Source organism: Panthera pardus, unplaced genomic scaffold (genome assembly GCF_024362965.1).
Source record: "Panthera pardus isolate Hobbes unplaced genomic scaffold, ASM2436296v1 HiC_scaffold_8, whole genome shotgun sequence".
Taxonomy (NCBI): domain Eukaryota; kingdom Metazoa; phylum Chordata; class Mammalia; order Carnivora; family Felidae; genus Panthera; species Panthera pardus.
This window is the reverse complement of record NW_026527013.1, coordinates 76,023,948-76,038,328: the sequence shown is the minus strand read 5'-3', so window position 1 is coordinate 76,038,328 and position 14,381 is coordinate 76,023,948. Positions and strand designations below refer to the sequence as shown.

Sequence of the window (14,381 nt, the reverse complement as noted above, 5' to 3'; positions counted from 1 at the left end):
TTATCCAAATTCTCATGTATCTTAAAAGAAGGCTGGACTGAGAGCAAATCTACTGACATGTCTGTTACACCCTAATTCTTTGGTTTCTCTAGCTGACCGGTTATATTCCTAAATTTGAATCATTAAAAAGATTGAGGAGGTTGTATAGACTTTCCCAAGTCAAGAGATTTATCATCTATCTATCTATCTATCTATCTATCATCTATCATCTAATTTATCATCACCATCTATCATCTATGTATCATCTACCATCTATGTCATCTATCTTATCTATCAGTCTATCTATCTTATCTATCATCTATCTTATCTGCCATCTATCATCATCTATCAATCATCTCATCAGAATCTATCTATCAATCATCTATCTGTCCATCAACTATATCCTCTTTGAAGTCCTTCATCACTCATTCCCCAGCCTCCTGAGTATTTGGAGTGTTGAGAATGTGGTCAGTGATAGCTCACAGAGGAAGAGCAGGGCTTTGCCCAAGACGACATCTGGTTTCCAGCTAAGATTTATAAAGAAATATTGGCAGGGAAAAACAATCTTAGTGAGGATTTGGAGAGTCAACATTTTTACCTATCTGTGGTCCAATATCCTGATGGATAATTGACACCATAATCAAGGACTTTCCTCGGTGAACATAACTCCATGGCCCAGCAGTGCTACTTAAACTGACTTATCCCAAGGGACCAATGAAGGATGTGCACAGATATTAGTTATCAAGATGTTGACTCAGTTATTCAGTATGTTCAGTTAAGAAACAACATCAATGCCTCATAACGTAAGGGTTGGTAGAGCAAAGCAACCACGGACTACAACGGAGCCATTATAAATGAGGTGGCATCAGCTTTATTGACATGAGAACTCATCTCAATAAGAGGCTGAGTGAAGAAGGAAGGTTAATGAACAGTATGTATAATAAGCTCCTGGTTTTTTTTTTTTTTTTTTTTTTTACTCAAATCATTATATAAATGCATAAGAAACACCTGGACAATTGTACACCAAAATACTAACAGCAATCACCTCTGCATAGTGATGAATAGGATTAGGTAGGATTATAATTCCACTACTTGTATTCTATGCACGTATTAAATACTTTCTAGAAAATACATGTTTATTATTGAAAGACCAACAAAATTATTGAAAAAGTAAATGCCTCCCATTGTCCTTAATTATGAAATTTGTTGATCAAAATGTTGCAAAAATGCTATTTTTTCCTCACATAAGCAATCCAACCTTCAAATAATTCTCATTTCAATACCTCAGCTTTCCTCTCCGCATATTAATATTTACCTCCTCTCACATGTATTTGGATGGAGAAAATATTTAAGGGAGAAAAATAAATCTCTGATCCTCACACAAAGACCACTACCACACTTGTTATATTACTCTTAGTGTGGGCTGATGTTTTTGACTTTTTCATAATAACTGGAGGCCTGCTTAACTCTTTTATCGATTAATCAAACTGATACACCGATTACATATTGTATGATGTATAAATGTGCACAGTTAAGTATCATATAATGTATCGTTGTTCCTAATGAAGTAGCAAGTTTTGTGTAATATTCAGTATATGATTTCAGTTAAATATTTTAAGTAAACAGTGCTTGAGTATGTAGTCATCTCCAAACTCTTATTTGTATTCAGTATTGCACTGAAAATAGTGTTTACTTTTGTTTTTTCATATGTGTTTGTTTCTCCATTCCCACGAAGAGTTCCATTTCTGATTCCCTTCCCCGAAGAAGCCCTACAATGCTAAGGAGGTAAGCTAGGCTGCCAGGGCCTTTTAATGGCCTTTCTTTGGATGCTCTGCTAAACATGTATCCAGCAGTCCTTAAGGGCCAAGGAAGTTTGGCCTTTCATATAGCAGAAACATACACCGAGTGTTTCCTGGTACCCTTGTGTCAGTCCATCTACTGGATTCCTTTAACTCTGCTGCCCTGGGGTGGTGGTGACACAGGCGTCCTGTTACACTTTTAGGAAGAGAGGGGAGCCCATGCCGGCATTCTTACTAACCCCATTTCTCCACTCTCCCCTGGGTTACCCACACACCTCATTTCTGCGTCCCAGTGGCTTACAGAGGTGAGATTAGATCATGTGTCTAATGATCTTGTGTGAGTGCAACATGTCACTTACTCCTTCTCTGAGAAGCAGGGGCAATGGTAAACCTAAAGGAGATTTTCTATGTAAGCTTTCAGGTCATTCCTCTACATCTTTGAATGGAAGAGTGAACGTAGTTGCCTTTCCAGGGGCAGAGCTGGTGTGGGGCAGTGGCTGAGAACCAGGGGCTTTGGAGTCCTGGCCCTCCCACACTGGGCCCACAGCACCTCTGTAAGCACCAGCTACCAGCAGAGAGAAAATTCTTTCAGGCTTGGCATCAAGATGCCTAGGGCATCCTGGGAAATGACATGAGCATCACATACACCCGTGTGAAATTCTTGGGGGTGGAGTCGTTGGCATATAAAGCATCAGAGGAGAAACACACTCTGTTTCTGGTGCCATGTAATGGTTACTAACGAGAAGCGTCAAGGAATGTAAATGCAGAGCCTTTCCACCCAACGGCGTGGTAACCAGAAAATAAGGATCCGGATGTGGTATGTCTGCCTTTCCCTTTTATTTATTTAGTTATCATCATTATTATTTTAGTTTCTAGAGTGTGTCTAGCTAAAAACTCTAGGTGAAAGGCTTCTTTGTAAAAAAAACAAAAACAAAACCAAAAACAAACATTACAGTTTTCCATATCCTACTTTTCTAGATTGTTTGAAAATTCCCTTTCATCACAGAATTTCTTGTGCAAACAGTAAACATAGAAAGATCTTTTAAGACATTCATTCTTCATTCCTCTTGCTTCCCTCCTTAGAATCATTGCATTTTCAATCACATTCTGAAACATGACGAACGTTCTAACGACAGAAGTCAAGCTGAAATACAACATATTGTAAAAAAAAAGGGGGGGGGAGTTTGTTTGTAATATGGCATTCATTTTACAATGCACATATTAGGTCAAATGGTAAGGACCAAAGCATCCTTTCCCCACCCAGAGATCTCACAGACCACGCACCACGAAGTCTACTCTGAATGCCGCGAGAAGCTTTGTCCACCAGCTCTCAGCTTTCATATACCTTCCATACCAAAGGACATACATACCACTAGGGTTTTGTGGTGGCTTAAAAAGAAAAAATTGAAGCGTATCACTAAGAAAACTGCTGTACGGTGTGTCTATGGGGAGGACTGCAGTCGTTAAGGCGAGGAGAGGGGCACCTCGCCCCCCCAGGCTGGCTGGGGGGTGCCTGGCCTCATTCTGAGAGGCAGTCTCCATTCTGGAAAGCAGGTGGCTCACACTTTTTTCGGGTTTGTTCTCTTCTGGGCACTCCTAGCTTTGACGGTCTTCTTGGGGCTGGCCGGTTTGGGAGAGGGTGGCTTTCCCTTTGGTTTCTGGGCGTTGCTACGACCGGTACGCCCAGCCATTCGCTTCTTGTCCTGAACTGTCCTCCGCTGCTCCTGGAGCCTCTCTTCCCACTGCTGGGAGGCAATTTGCACACATGACCATCAGATGCATCTCATCATGTCATGCTGTTGCCCTAATATCAGAATTAATGCAATTTTTTCCCCACTGTAATCTATGAATCGTGACAGCAAATAAAATAGCTACCCTCCGTTATTGAGCGCTTATCATATACCAGATGATTCTAGAAGGGCTCAGTATGGGAGGAAGTTTTGATAAGCGTTCGTTTCACTGAAACAACAGCCCTTCTAGGTGGACACCATGGTCATGACCAGGAAACAAGCACACAGAGCTTATTTATAGATGGTCACACAGCTGATAAATGTCGGAGCTGGGATTCAAATTCACCCAGTCTGACTCCAGAGCCCGAGGCCCCAGCCCACAGGTCCTATGATGCAACATCCCTACACAGCAAAGCCTTCTAAAAACGCTCTGACATATGGCTAAGAGCAGAAATTTATCCAGCCTCACTAGGAAGTCCAAAGGTCTATTCCCACATTTATGGATGGGCTCACCTAATTCTCTTACATCAGAAGGAAAACAGAGACCCCACTCACGTCTAGTAATCCACTCAAGTGCTAGCTACCCAGAACCCAGGAGAAATGAGGCATTCTAGGTAGTTGTTTCCTTGATAGAAAAAGATATACCTCTTATTATAGAAAGAAATACTATTTATTTAAGTAGCTGCATGTAAGAAAAAACTGAAAAAGGCTCCTTGAATAGACACTGCTTTTTATTGTACAAATGCCCCTACTTTGTTATATTTCATTCAGCAAAGAGTTTGAGCATGACCACAGGCCAGACATTGCTCTAGGCACTAGAAATACAATGAAATGAGAAACACTGTCCCCACCTTCCCAGGGCACAACTCTAATCTGTTCTAAAATAGTAAACATCTTACATTTGCTACTATATGGTGATATCTTCGAATTCTTACTGAAGTTTATTAGAATATTTGCTGCAAAAGTGAATGGCCCAAACAGCTAGGATTCTTTTCTTTTAATATTTAAAAACAATTTTTTAATGTTTATTCATTTTTTGATAGAGTGTGAGCAGGGGAGGGGCAGAGAGAGAGGGAGACACAGAATCTGAAGCAGGCTCCAGGCTCCGAGCTGTCCGCATAGAACCCGATGCGGGGCTTGAACCCACGAACCACGAGATCATGACCTGAGCCGGTCAGACGCTTAACTGACTGAGCCACCCAGGCGCCCCCAATTATTTTTTTAAAGTTTATTTTTGAGAGAGAGAGAGACAGAGCGAGAAAGCGCTGGTGGGGGAGGGGCAGACAGAGAATCCCAAGCAGACACCATGCTGTCAGTGTGGGGCCCAAAGCGGGGCTCAAACCTACAAACCGTGAGATCACGGCCTGAGCTGAAGTCAGACAACCCACTGAGCCACCCAGGGGCCTCTAAATAGCTTTGATTCTTGAAAGCTTTCTCTCCTCCCAGGTTCTCATGGTGGACTTGCTTTCTACACTGATGCCTCTAATCCACTGTAGTCTTGGAAACCAGATAACCCATCCTGCTAGAATCTTCTGTCCAGTAAGGCTAAGCGTGCTCCTGACAGCTCCACGGTTTTCAGCTCAGATGGAAGTCATGTTATTCTGAAATGCACAGAGTAGACGAGGCTATGTTCAAACTACCTTCTCCATTAAGTCAGTATTAACATAGACTTCTTCCTCGCACAGGCAGTAGTAGGACCTTTTGTGAACCTGACAGCACAAATTCTCCTACATCTATCTAAACATATTTACAGGAGAGGGAATGCTTTAAAAACATTTCAAACCAATGACCTGATTTCTTTAGTTCTGGTGTGACAGCATATCTCTGGGCAAAAAATTATTCTAATCCTCTAATTGCATTGCGAATATTTCCATGATGATACCACCAAAAATCATGGATTTGGCCACAAAATGATTATAGTTGGTATATATAATTTATTTTGACAAAAGTCTCAAAACTATTTTAAATATGGGGAGAGATTATGCTTTGTACAGAGACAGTAGCATGGATTTTAGAATTGTGGGTTCACATCCTTACATGTATATGTCTGTTTTAATCCCACTGGATGTGAACTCTGCTCAAGTGCCTGTTTGCTAAAATAGTTAAAAACAAACAAACAACAAACAAAAACAAAAACCAAAAAAACAAACAAACGCTAATTTAATCTGGAAATAACCATTAGATGAAGATTGAGTGTAACAAAATCATCTTTGAGGTTGAAGTGAGAATAACTTTGTTCTTAACTACTTATTCGAAAGACAAATACTGATGCTATTTCAACCTCCTATGAGAGCCTGGAGATGGAAGAAGGTGAAGGAAGAATCCCCAGTTCTATAGAATTTCTTTACCTGCGCTTAAATCCATATGTGCAGGGTTGCTAATTATACTTACTATGGATCTTTTACTAAGTTGGTCTCTCCATTTTTCAACTAAACAGTTTTCAAGAAGCATCATCCTGAAAAAAAAAAAGGAATTTATTTTAAGCAATTCCGACTATGAAAGGAAAAAGTTAAAAAAAATACAAAAAAATTGTCAAATCCAAAATTCGTTGTTTTCTTTTTCTTTTCTTTTTTTTCCTTTTCTTTTCTTTTCTTTTCTTTTCTTTTCTTTTCTTCTTTCTTTTCCTTTCCTTTCCTTTCCTTTCCTTTTCTTTTTTTTTTAGAGACAGAGACAGAGTGTGCAAGCCAGGGAGAGGGGCAGAGGAAGAGAAAGAAAATCTTAATCAGGCTCCATGCTAAGCATAAGACGTGAGGCTCCTTTTCACGACTGTGCGATCATGACCTGAGCCAAAATCAAGAATCAGATGCTTAACCAACTGAGCCACCCAGGTGCCCCTACAAATCAAAATTCTTTATAACCCTTAACTCTACAATCCACATATCCCCCATTTATATTTTACTAGCATTTCCTTTTATTCTGCCTTGTACCTATATTCTTAAATCACACTATATATTTAGATCACACTGTACCTTTCTTTTTATCATTCTATTATATGCATTTTCTCATATAATTAGAATACGGCTTTAATAACCATATAATATTGCAATAATGATACTTAGACCTTTCCCTACTGTTGAATCCCTTTCATTGCTTTGCTACTATTAACAGCTTTTTGTTGAATATCCTTGTATATTTACTAGTGTGCACTGGCTTATTATTTCCTTAGGACAGATTTCTTAAAGTAGAATTACTGGGTCCAAGAGTATGTACTTTCTCAAAGTTTTCTAAATCGTTTTCAGAATGGTTGAACTTTCATTCAGATCATGTTTTACTCTGGATTGGAGAATTAAAGAGGTAAATTTATTTACTATTTGTATTTCTTCTGGAACGTGTCCATATAGATTTATGTACATATTATTTATATATTGTCGTCTTAATGTGTTAAATATTAACTTACATGAACTCTTTAAGGCTACTCCCCCTTTGCCATAACTATTGCAAGTATCTTTCTCAACTTTTATTGGCTTTCTTTGGTGATTTTTATGTCCATGATATAATGTCATCAAAGGTATGTATGGACATTTCCTCTTGTAATTTTTTACATTAATTTCATGTTTGCAAAGTATTTTGTTATTCAGATTTCATACATCTATCTATTCACCTAATTTTACCCTCTATGATTAAGTTTTAAAAAATATCTCTTGAATCCATTTGAAATTCATTTTATGGTATTAGTATAAAGTGAAAATATGTACTATTTTTCCAAATAAAAACATTTGCAACATTTACTAACTAATATACTCACGTCTAATTGATTTGCCCTTTTTCCTTCCTAATACGTTACTTTATGCATTAGCATCTGTCTCAAGAATGCTTCCTCTGTTTTATTTATCTGCACGTCTACTCTTGCGCCACATGGTTTTAGCAGTCTAGCTTTGTTCCAGTTTTCTGTTTCTCCTAAGGCAGAAACCGATTTCCTTCCAAACGGTTATTTTCAAAATGTCCCTTACACGCCCTTGCCAGTTTGTGCTTCCAAATGATCGTTGTGTGAAGACACAACTCCCGATCATTCGAAAATATTTTTTATTGGTATTTTCATCAGAATGCCATTAAATCTATAAATGAACAGAAAGGATGATGGGAATCCAAATAGAATTTGATGACTAGCAGTCTGGTACATTCCCAGAACTGCACCTAGTCCTGTAGCAGGTACAAACACCATGCGAGAGAAGAGCCCAGCAACATTCAGTCAACATTCGTTCTTTAGAGAGACAAGATATAAGGAGAACAGTTTGAAAGCCAAGAATACCCATGAGGCACCTGGGTGGCTCAGTCGGTTGAGTGTCTAACTCTTGACTTCAGCTCAGATCATGATCTTACAATCGTGGGATCGAGCCCCGAGTCAGGCTCTGCGCTGACCGGGACGGAGCCTGCTTGGGATTCTCTCTCTGCCCCTCCTTTGCTCTCTCTCAAGATAAATAAATAAACATTAAAGGAAAAAAAAAAAAGCCAAGGGTACCCAAGGGAGGGTACAGATCAGGAAAGACAGAATACAGATCAGGAAGGTATTCAAGTGAGGTCAGTTGCAAAAGGTGTTTTGAAAAAACAGTCCACAGCTGTACCCAGAAGAAACAGATGAGCATTAATGGCAGGGAATTAAAGGGAAGACTGGTTATATAAAATATGAATGATTCTGTTGGAGATGTATACTGTAGCCAGTTAGGGGGCCCATCCCGCACCCTGGTCTGAAGAGTTTGATTTTTACATTCTAAGGAATGTACCAATATATAAAAATATGCCAAGAAAAGAGATGTGGGGAAACACACTCCCAGCTAGAGGTACGCGGATATATGTGGGTGAGCGTGAGTGCGAATGTGTGTGTGTACGCAATGATCTATCAAACAAATGTCATGTACTTATATTGTGTGTAAGGAAAATGTGGACCTGTCGTCTCAAATGGCCGTCTTTACCTGATCATTAAAGAGCTCTTTAAAAAAATTAAGTATTTGCCACACCAAGATTGATTTGAATCATTTGAAAAGAATTGTTTTCACTCATAGTAATTTATCTGCCTATGATTTTTGAAGTCCTTTAACGAATTCTGAAATTGATTTTTAAGCATCCCATTCAAATACTCATATTCCTACTGTTCCTTAATGCCATGGGGAATTAAATGATAGTTAGGCTATGTGATTATCGCAACAGAGGCATCTGTTGAAAGTGTATTTTTATTTACTGAACTATTTTTAAATTGTCTATTTATTTATTTATTTAGAAAGAAGGGGGAGAGAGAGAGAGAGAGAGAGAGAGAGAGAGAATCTTAAGCAGGCTCCACACTCAGCACAGAGCCTGACGTGGGGCTCGATCCCACAACCCTGGGATCATGATCTGAGCCGAAATCGAGAGTCGGGTGCTCAACCTACCGAGCCACCTAGGCGCCCCTTAAACTGCCTTTGTAAGAAGAACTACTGGCGCCGTTAAAAAAAAAAAAAAAACAAAAAACACCACGACTGGTAAATGGGATTCATGCTTCCATTAAGCAGTGTGCGGTTTCCTCCCTCCCGCTCCGTGCCTACCTGGAGCGCCACTCGTAACACATGATGAGCACGTCTTGATGGGGCAGGATGTGGGGGCACTGGCAGGAAGAATTGGTAATGAGCGGGACCTGCGTCCGAGGGATGGGTGACGAGGACTTGAAGATCTCTTTCACGTCCACCACGGTCGTTACTTCGTTACAGCCGCTCCTCTGCACAGCTTTTATTTTGGCGTGAATGACTGCAATTTAAAAATTGATGGAAGTGTTGATGAGGCCTCTGCAGACAAATAGGGATGGTGTATTCACGCCAAGCCCTGAGCCTCTCTTAAAGAATCCCTCCTGTAATTATGGTCATGTCCAAGCTGCCCAGATGCAGGCCAAAAGCCCACACAATCATACTGTCAGCATTGTCTTTAAAGTTCTGGATCAGCCTGCAAGACGTAAGAGCAAAGCGACAGGCGGGCTCGGTCTGGGCTCTGCCTCTGGGTCAGCGGCTGCTCCTCACTGGGCTACAGCGAGGGTGTGAAAAGAGAACCTTGCAGGTTTTTCTCAGCCTTAAAAACCTGATGTCAGTTTTGTTTGGACGTTTGTTTGCCGAGAACATATCAGGAGATTCAGTTACATAGAACGTCAGTAAAAATTTCATAGAAAAAAGTAGACTCTGCCTTGTGATTATCGGAAGTGAGAATCGTATGTTCTCAGAGTCACAAGCCACTTTACAATTTGTATGGTCCAACAGCCCGTCTGATGCTGGGACTTCCTGTCTTCCAAAGGAAGTTATTAAAGCTGTAACATTTGTGACCTGGACAGAGTCTCTGAAGATCACTATTCTTAATCCTTTAATTTCACAGACTGTCAAAGCGAGGTCTGCGGCGAGCAGATGTATAACTGTTATTACGGATAGCTGTTAAGTAATCATTGTCTGATCAAGCTTAAAATTCTGGCCCTTTTGGTCCCTTGCTATTACTGCCTTCCATGGAATTGTAATCAGCCTAGCATGGATCTCTGTCTTGGATTCCGTCCTAGAGAGCTTGTTTAGGAAGAAGGCAACAGACTTAAATAGAAAATGGTTTCATCCTCAAAGAAGTTATGTGGCAATGACACCATGGACAGCAAGACAGTGAAACTCAGATTAGCAACTAGGGCTGGATAGTGTCAGAGGAGGGGCAAAATCGTTTAGATTAACGTAATATCTACAAAGAACAGTTTTCAAACGACAACAATAAAAGCTACCGGAAAAGTCAGTTGTTTTTTTTTTTCTTTTTTTGGTAGAGTTACCCACATTGGCTATAATCTCAAATCTAACAACTTCACTAAGAGGTTATTTTTTCAGCCCTTTATATTGCCACGATCTTCCTACTTTCACATGCGATATGTAAGATAAGGTTTATGATTTCAAATTTCAGTTTGAAATATGGAAAACAAAGTTAACAAATAAAATGACCATTTTGCCAAGACAGTTCTGTTATTCCAGCAGAAGTAATTTAAGAAACGCAAAGCGGGGGGGTGCCTGGGTGGCTCAGTCGGTTAAGCATCCGGCTCTTGGTTTCAACTCGGGTCATGATGTCAAGGTTTGTGAGTTCGTGTCCCGCATTGGGCTCTGTGCTGATAGCAGGGAGACTGCTTGGGATTCTGTCTCCCTCTCTCTCTGCCCCTCCCCTGCTCACTCTCTTGCTCTCTCTCTCAGAAATAAATAAATAAACATTAAAAAAAAAAAAGAAATGCAAAGGAACATAAAACAACTCAGATATTTTAAAAGAACATATTTTCAATTAAATTTACTTTCAAATGAGAACAGTAGAATTACATTTACTTAAAAAAACTGAAAATAGCCGTGTTGACTGTTCTTTCAAATAAGAGAGGAGGGCATTTAAACGATGTCAATACTTATAGCCAGAGGGTCTCATGATTAACCTATTTCTCTACAGTTCCTTTTAGGTGTTAAATATCTATAAGTGTTTATAACTAAAAAGAAACATGGGCAGGTCTTAGTTCCTGGGCCTCTGGGCCTCAGATAATCAAATCCATGGATCACTCACCCACCCTTCCTGCAGCAAGGAAACCTCAGGAAGAGAAAAAGTCAGTTGGGCTGTCCTGGCTGAGTGGCACCTCTCACCGAGACCAAGAGGACCTTGATGTCACATTTGAGCCCTGAACCACATCGCTGTTCTCCCTGGGTAATTTACGTTGTTTTTGCTTGATTTACCCAGAAGGGCAAGGCATTTTATAGTTGTTATTGTGCCTTCCAGAACCCACATCGTGAACCACGTTGGATTGGCTTTCTTTACTTTGGGATTGGCTTCGTGACTGGCTTTGTAATTGGCCAACTCGTCGAGTGAACGGCTTCATCGGACGACTTACCGTAGCTGTAGTTTTTGCTCAGATACGTCGCCAGAGTCGGCTTCACCTTTTTGCACTTGCAGCGGTCTGAAGGAGACGAAAGAGAGGCAGAGAGTCGGAAAAGTGTTCGGAAATCACTCTGGGGAGGAGGCAAAAAAAAAAAAGGGACTTCGAGAAGAAAGAACTCACCAGGGCTTAGGCGTTTACAGTCAACATCAAGAGGCCTCTCCTGTACCATCATGTCTGGCGTGATGTCTATCCACTTAACGTCTGAAACACACACACAGCCGCATGGGTGTGGTCAGTGACTTAGCCCGTTCACCCCCTGGAATAAAGAACCATCTGGAGAAATAAACTAACACGGCGTTACCAAAGAATAATACTACATTGTAAAAGTGGCATCGGCTTGTCAACTACTTCTTTCATACAGACATTCTTGGGCTTAGAAAAGAAGACTTTTGAGTGAGGTTTTGCCCATCCAGCACAAATTGATGTGAATGCCCGTCCATTTGACTTGGCTGACACATACAGCTAACTTTCCCACCCAAATCCATTTTAAAATGTTGGTTTTTCCAAGTGGACAGTTGACACTAATCAAAATATCCTGAATATTTCCAAATCTCCACCTCTCATTTCCCAGTGCAGAAACAGTCCACAGCTATATAAGACTCCCCCCACCCCCCACCGGCCAAGGCATAACCCTCTATCATTTATATAATTTAAACAACAAATATGTTTTTCTCTAAAGCTCTGAATTAGAGAAGAGTTTCGATTTTCCCTTCCTTATACTTCTCTTTCTTCACGTTACGGACAATGCTCTGAGACATAACCTCAGAAACTACACTAAGGCAACAGCATAATCTCTTTAAAAGTTCAGTAACCTGGGTCAGGGATAAAAAAAGCATGCAAAAATATTCTTAGGCTTGACTTCAAGAAGTGGACTTAAATTTGTTCCTTCGTCCTAGAAAAGCAGCAAAATGACCGAAAAAAAGAAGCGGAAGTTGATATCCAGTTAACCAAGATGCCGCAAGATAAGATGTTGCCCGTGAAACAGACATCACAATTTTCCAGAAGGACTAAATTTACAAACTGCACTCCTCCTGGGGAGTGAAGCCTGCTACTGCTTCCCCCCCCCCCCCCCCCCGAAAAGAGTTTTCAAGAGCTAGCACTAAGTGGAGAACCCTGATGGGGCTGTTTTAAGCATTAAACCGTACACGGAAAGCGCTGAACGCTAGCTCGGACCCCACCTATATACGTGTTCGTTGCTATTATTCTATCATTGTCAAGGAAAATGCTAATGGCTCTCTTTAGAAGCACCTCCCTACCCGCCCCCCCCCCCCCTTACATTCTCTATGGGACATAGTGTTCTTCCGCCCCCTACGTTTCTGGAGGGAGAGCAGACTTGTACCCACGTCAGGTCACCGCCCTTCCCACCTCCTCCAATTGTCGGAAGTGAGATTGGGTGGCGAGGGGGGGGGGGGGGGACCGACAGCCCACCCACCCACTGGCATCGGTAGAAGGGGCCGCCCGGTGGGTTCTCCCGTGGAAGCCACAGCCAAGAATGCCCCCTCATCCCCCTCGGTCCTTCCTTTCCCTCCGGCTCAGGCTCACCCTCGGGGAGGTCGGTGACGATGGCCTCCGGCGAGATGCACACGCCGCGGTCGTAGACCGGCAGCTCTTCGCAGGCCAGGCTCTCGGGCCAGCTGTGGTTGTACATCTTCATGAGGGGCTCGCAGTCGTCGCGCGCGCGCTGGCACACCGACTTGCACGGCTTGATGGGGTCGTGCAGGAACTCCAGCGTGCAGATGGGCGCGTACATGGCGCAGAGGAAGAAGCGCAGCACCGCGCTGCAGTTCACGTCCACCAGCTCCTCGTACTGCTCGATGGCCAGAATGGCGTTCTCCTGCGTGCTGTGGTGCAGGTGGTTGGGCATCCGCGTGATGTTCCAGGGCATGTGCCGGCACATGGGGATGCGCACCGGCTCGCAGGGCGCGCCGCGCACGCCCAGCGCCAGGCGCAGCCCCAGGCACAACGCCGCCAGGACGGAGAGCAGCATGGCACTGCCCTGGCGCTCCGCCGCCCCGACAGGCAGAAGGGGCCCTCGGCTCCCTGCCCCCCTAGGCTCTCGCCCTCCCTTCCCCGGGGAGGAAGTCCCGCGGGGCACCGGAGAGGCTCTCCGCCCGCGCTGCCGTCGGCGGCGGTGCGGGGCCTCGCGGGCCGGCCGGGGGTATCCGGCGTCCGGCGCACCGAGCGCGAGCAGCGCGGGCCCTCAGCCTGCGGGGCGCGGACCCGCCCGGGCAGCTCCAGTCCCGGCCCCGGCAGCTCCGAGCGCGGCCGGCCCCGGCCATTGCGGGACCCTATTTATCCCGACACCTCCCCTGACGTGGGCTCCGAACGCTCCCTTGGCAGCGGCGGGCGCGGCGCGGGCTCCCCCTCGGCCGCCCCCCCCTCCACCCCCACCCCCCACCCCCCAGCCCTCGCTTCGCCGGAGCGGTGACATCATCTCCTCCGGGCCGCAGCCCAGGGCTGGAATCCTGCATTTCCCCAAAGTCCCTTCCTTTTTAGTCTGGCCAGTCCTTTTTCTTCGCACCAAGAGAAAGAGTCTCTGGCAGTCGTTTGGGACGCCGGATCCAAGAGGGTGCAGGAGAGGATTTTGGGAGAGGGAAGGACGCGATCTGGGCCCAAGCTGAACTTTGCGCCCTCTGCCTTAGAGGTTCCCCGAGTACAGAGTTGAAGGGGAAGGAAAACTTCGGCCGCCCTTTAATTCTGAAACACGCTTGCTTTCTCCAGGAGGGGGCGTGAGGAGCGCTGAGCGGCGAGACCACGGTGTGGGACCCGGGAGCCATTGTTGGAACAGGATGGACACCTTGTAGAAACAAACCTCCCCCAAGTTGCATGGAGTTGGGTTTTGTTATTGTTGTGTCTAGAAGCCAGTAGCTGGGGCTCAGGTTTTTTCCAGAATGGCATTCGGTCTGTACCTGCTCCAGGAACAGAGCTGCCAGAGGTGTAATAATAGCATCTTCCAGTGTGGAAATGTTTTCCATCCACCGACGTTCC

At 43.6% G+C, this 14,381-nt stretch overlaps 2 protein-coding genes across 3 annotated transcripts in view; one reads left to right on the top strand and one right to left on the bottom strand.

Annotated features, from left to right (window-relative positions):
- Positions 1–14,381, top strand: part of NME8 (NME/NM23 family member 8) — a 103,403-nt gene that overhangs the window by 61,159 nt on the left and 27,863 nt on the right. The gene's annotated exons all lie outside the window — the stretch shown is intronic.
- Positions 932–13,380, bottom strand: SFRP4 (secreted frizzled related protein 4). 2 transcript variants are annotated; one of them, XM_019451125.2, is made up of 6 exons: positions 12,936–13,380; positions 11,514–11,594; positions 11,346–11,411; positions 9,025–9,223; positions 5,900–5,963; positions 932–3,523 (listed from the first exon to the last, which is right to left on the bottom strand). In XM_019451125.2, the coding sequence occupies exons 1-6, from the start codon at positions 13,378–13,380 to the stop codon at positions 3,338–3,340; spliced, it is 1,041 nt and encodes a 346-aa protein (XP_019306670.1). In that variant the 3' UTR covers positions 932–3,337. The 2 variants fall into 2 exon arrangements, with proteins under 2 accessions (XP_019306670.1, XP_019306671.1); XM_019451126.2 differs by lacking the exon at positions 932–3,523 and adding an exon at positions 4,222–5,109.